Source organism: Notamacropus eugenii, chromosome 7 (assembly GCF_028372415.1).
Source record: "Notamacropus eugenii isolate mMacEug1 chromosome 7, mMacEug1.pri_v2, whole genome shotgun sequence".
Taxonomy (NCBI): domain Eukaryota; kingdom Metazoa; phylum Chordata; class Mammalia; order Diprotodontia; family Macropodidae; genus Notamacropus; species Notamacropus eugenii.
In genome coordinates, this window is record NC_092878.1 from 11213755 (window position 1) to 11219008 (window position 5254).

The 5254-nt window shown below is 41.2% G+C and overlaps 1 gene segment (V, D, J or C); it reads right to left on the reverse strand.

Annotated features, from left to right (window-relative positions):
- Positions 1 to 742: 742 nt before the first annotated feature.
- LOC140514005 (T cell receptor alpha variable 21-like) lies at positions 743 to 1096 on the reverse strand. The segment is given in 1 exon segment: positions 743 to 1096. A coding segment is annotated over 1 exon segment (354 nt).
- Between the last annotated feature and the right edge of the window lie 4158 nt (positions 1097 to 5254).

Sequence of the window (5254 nt, forward strand, 5' to 3'; positions counted from 1 at the left end):
TCATTTTAATTCTTCTATGCAACATGACTAAGCTGAAAATGTCTTTAATAGGAAGGTATGTGTAGAACCTATGTAAAATTGTATGCCGTCTCAGGGAGGAAGGGGGGAGGGAGGGGGAAAAACTCGAAGTTCTATGGAAGCAACAGCAGAACACTGAAAACAACTAAAATAATGATAAAATTTTTAACAAAAGAATAGACAGGAGAGACACTTGCTTTATTTAGTACTTTTGGACATGTATGGATTGATATTTCAATCAATCACATCCATCAGCCTGGAATATCTGATTGATATATCAATCAATCAGATCAATCAGTCCATGGAATCAGGAGCAAAATTTTACATGGGAAAGATAGTGGGGCATGGAGATATATCCCAGAACAAAGAAACAGCCCCATGAAGGTACCATTAGTGGGCTAAAGCTATGTTATACCACTCCTCAGGGATGATGTCTAACATGTTTTGTGAGGCTAGACTGAGTTACTAAGAGATGGGACCTATCAGGTCACTGGCTACCAAAGAATTTGCTCTCATTCTGTTCTATTACTTTATATTACCAATGGATGTACAGGCTAGGGTGGAAGACATTAGAGAAGTGAGTGCTTCCAGAATCAAATGAAGGGTATAGATGAGAACCAGGAAAATTAGCAGGGAACATGCTTTCAGGGTGTCACAATATGCTCTCTATAAGGGGCTGTGTCGCAGATCTAGGGTTTGTGCACAGCCTGCAGGTGCCTGGGGCTCACTGTGCATCAGCAGCACAGACGTAGGTGGCTGAGTCTTCAGGCTGGGAGGCAGTGATGTGCAGAGAGGTGTGACGATCATTTCTGCTCCACAAGGATTTGAACCTTACTTCCTGCTTTGTGCCAGAAGCCAGGTAAAAGAGCAAGGCGAGGCCTTTCCCAGGATCCTGCCTGTACCACTGCACATTTTCAGAACGTTTCTCTGAATAAGTGCAGTTGATAGTAATATCCTCTCCCTCCTGGACACTCAGAAATGGAGGATTCTGTTCCACCTTCTGTTGACAGCTCCCCTCTGTGCGAAAAGATAATTTCTGACACTGGAAACTGGTCATCAAGTCACCATCCCCTTCCATATTGTTTCCCCACACTCTACCTCCCACAGCACATCCATGGAGACTTCATGTATTTTTAACTTGCCTCTCCCCCTTAGCATTGTGGAGAATGTCCCCTTCTTAAGGTCCCATTCAATATTTTGGGAGAATGGTGACTCACCATTCTCCCGTCTCCACAGACCCCAACTCACCTTTTAGCAGAAGCCACATGATCACTAATGAAGTCCATAGGAGCTTCTTCATTCTCTCCTTTCCCTTGATCAATAAATGCTGAGATCTGAAACCTCAGATACACAGCAGTACTCCCTATTGGAGGTGACTTTCTCAAATCTAAATGTTTGTAGATCTCTAATTGTACCAGGAAACCCCAGTGATACTTTAGCCTGCTGCCCAGCCAATCAGAGCTACATCTGTTACACATTACACAAGATCCCTTTCAGAGATACACAGATGCTCTGAGGAAGGCATCTTTGCCCACGATAGTGCTGCCTCCCTTAGGCCAACCATGGAATTATTATTGCTCTGAGAAAAAGTTCGTTAGGAAAGATTCCTGGCTAGTTTGAATACAGTAAGATGTTTCAGTATTATCATCTTAAGATGTCTTAGAATGATAATATCATGGCTTTAAATGTGGAAAGAACCCCAAAAAATAATCTATTCTAATCTTATTTTCCAAATGACAAAACTGAATCCTTGATTGGTTGGGTGATCAATGCTGGAAGTCCACAGTGACATGTCAGAGATGGGATTGTATACAATACCCTGTGACTCCAAATCCAAGTCTCTTTCTCAGTCAATAACCATTTATTAAACACCTACTGTGTCCCAGACATTCTACTAAGAGCTGGGGATGCAAAAAATGGAAAATGGAATTCTCAGTTCCTGAGGGCACTCACAGATGGGGAGACCATTTGCAAACACATATGCATGATCAAATGCCCACACATATTCAATCTGAGATAATCAACAGACAGAAATCAATAGAATTAAGGGAGAATAAGAAAGATTTCTCACAGAAAGTGAGATTTTAGCTGCAACTTAAAGAATGCTAGACAAGCTAGGAGGCAGAGATGAGCAGGGAGGGCGTGCAAGAGGAAGTGGAAATGCCACTAAAAATTCCTAGATTTAGGAGAGGGACAGGTGCAACAAGGTGCCCAGAGTCACAGGAATGAAGAGGGGGTGGTTGTGAGTGGGGCGGTAAGGTGTCTGAAGGTTGTGAAATTTAAGGAGGAGACACATGAAGAATATCTTTGAAGGACAGAGAGCAGATTCTATCCTGGCGGTGATATGGAGCCAAAGAGCTGATTTAGTAGGGGACAGGACATGGTCAGGTCTGTTTTATGAAGGTAACATTAATAACTGAATAGAGGAGGGGTTTGGGGTGGGGAGTGACTTGAATCCTGTTAATGATTCCAACAGTTTGTGAATCAGAAAGGACAAATATTACTGCAATTTCAGAATATGGCTTTTATAACAGGGATCATGAGCCTTATTTAATTGAATTTCATTAAAACGCTCAGATCATAACAGTAAATTTACATAGGACTAGGTCTAGACATCACTTGTTAATATTAGGGCCCGTCCTCTGAATTGTTTGTTTTCATGTGATCAGAGCAACCTCCAGTGATCAAATTATGTACCTCATCCAATAATGGTTAATTATTAATTGATCAATGGAGAAGTTTTTTGGTGATTTCAGAATGTATGGGAATGACCCAGATGTGGGAGGGCACAGCTTCAGTAGCATTAGGAAGTCCATACAAAAATTCATCCCTCTGGTCATAGAAGTTATTTTATAATCCCTTATACAATGACAGTGTCTTTCACTGTCTAGACTCCATTATGGATATTTTTTCTGAAGGATTGGAATGAGGATGGCTCTAAGTTGGGTGGAATGTAGTGGAAGCAGAGATCCGTGGACTGCTGTGAGTTGAGGAGAATCCCAGACGTGTTGTGGAAGAAAAATGGGAATTGATGGAGTGGATAAAGATCACAATAAAGAGGGTTGGAGCCTGTCAAGATGAGCAAACTCTGAAAATTACCATAGTGAGGTGAAGTGGAGAGAACTCTAGGGCTTCCCCCTGCCTCTGTTCCCTCAAAGAACTTGATGAGGAGATCCTAGTCACTCTTGTACTCTACCAAATCTATTCCCTTCCCTCCTTCTACAAGATAACAAGGGTTTTGAGGGAAAGGGAAGTCTGTTGCAGGTGCAATAGATCCTGCAGCTTGCTATTTTAAAGCCCTTTCATTGTTTGCTAAGTATAGCTGCACTGTTTCAATATACCCAATTGCTTTAATAAATTCAAAGGTCATTAACAAAATTATTTAACTATCAAATTCTATGACTGAAGTATCACCAATGAGGAAGGAAGAGTCATAGTATGTGATAGGGTCTCAGAGAATAAACAGGAGTATATGAATGTAATGGAATATTATTGTGCTGTAAGAAATGATGAACAGGAAGACTGCAGAGAGGCCTGGAAAGACTTTTATGAACTGATGTTGAGTGAAAGGAGCAGAACCAGGAGAATTTTATATACAGCAATAACCACAGTGTGTGAGAATTTTTTCTGGTGGACCTAAACCTAAATTGTAATGCAAGGACTTAAAAAATTCCCAGTGATCTCTTAGGGCAAAATGCCTTCCACATCCAGAGAAAGAACTATGCAATTTGATCATGTAATACAGCAGATCATTTTCTTTGTTATTACGTTTTGGTTTGTTTTATGATTTCTCTCATTCATTTTAATTCTTCTATACAACATGACTAAGATGAAAATGTATATAATAGGAAGGTGTGTTTACAGCCTATGTAAAATTGTATGCCTTCTCAGGGAGGAAGGGGGAGGGAGGAGGAAAAATCTAAACTATATGGAAGTAACAGTAGAACACTGAAAACAACTAAAATAATGATAAAATTTTTAACAAGAGAATAGACAGCAGAGACATTTGCCTTATTTAGTACTTTTGGACACGTATAGACTGATATATCTATCAATCACACCTGAGAGCCTGCTCTAGTCCATGGAATCAGAAGCAAAATTTTACATGGAAAAGAGAGTGGGGCATGGAGCTATATCCCAGAACAAAGAAATATCTCTATGAAAGTAGTATCAGCTGGCTAAAGCTATGTTATACCACTCCTCATTGATGACCCCTAACACATTTTGTGAGACTAGACTGAACAATTCAGACATATAACGTCTACCAAGTCACTATCATCCAATTTGACCTTGTTCTGTTCTATAAGTTTATATTAGCAATGTTTATGCAGGCTAGGATGGAAGACATTAGATAAGTGAGTGATTCCAGATTCAAATGAAGGAGTTTAAATGAGAACCAGGAAAATAAGCAGGGGACATGCTTTCAGGGTGTCACAGTGTGCTCTCTGTAAGGGTCTGTGTCTTAGATCTAGGGTTTGTGCACAGGCTGCAGGTGCCTGGAGATCACTGTGCATCAGCAGCACACAGGTAGGTGGCTGAGTCTCCAGGCTGGGAGGCTGTGATGTGCAGAGAGCTGTGACGATCATTTCTGCTCAACATGGATTTGAACCTTCCTTCTTCCTTTGTCCCAGAAGCCAGGAAAAAGAGCAAGATGATGCCTTTCCCAGGATCCTGCCTGTACCACTGTAGGCCTTGAGAAACTTGGACTGAATAAGTGCAGTTGATAGTAATGTCCTCTCCCTCCTGGACACTCAGAAATGGAGGATTCTGTTCCACCTTCTGTTGACAGCTCGCCCCTGTGCGAAAAAACAATTTCAACCACTTGAAACTGGTCATCAGGTCATCATCCCCTTCAATACTGTTTCCTCACCCACTGCCTGCCAAAACTCATCCATGGAAACGCTGTGTTTTTAACTTGCCTCTCCCACTAAGCACTCTGGGGATTGTCCTCATTTTAAAGTCCCATTTAATATTTTGGGAGAATGGTGAACCTCCATTTTCTCACCTCCACACACCTCAACTCACCTTTTAGTAGAAGGCAGATGATCACTAATGAAGTCCTTAGGGGCTTCTCCATTCTCATGCCTTGATCAATAAGAACCCAGATCTGAAATCTTGATTACACACCAGTACTCTGTATACGAGTTTTTCTCAAAACCAAATTTTTGGAGTTTTGTCATTATACCAGGAAACCCTAATGATGTTTCAGCTTGGCAGCCCAACCAATCAGAGCCGC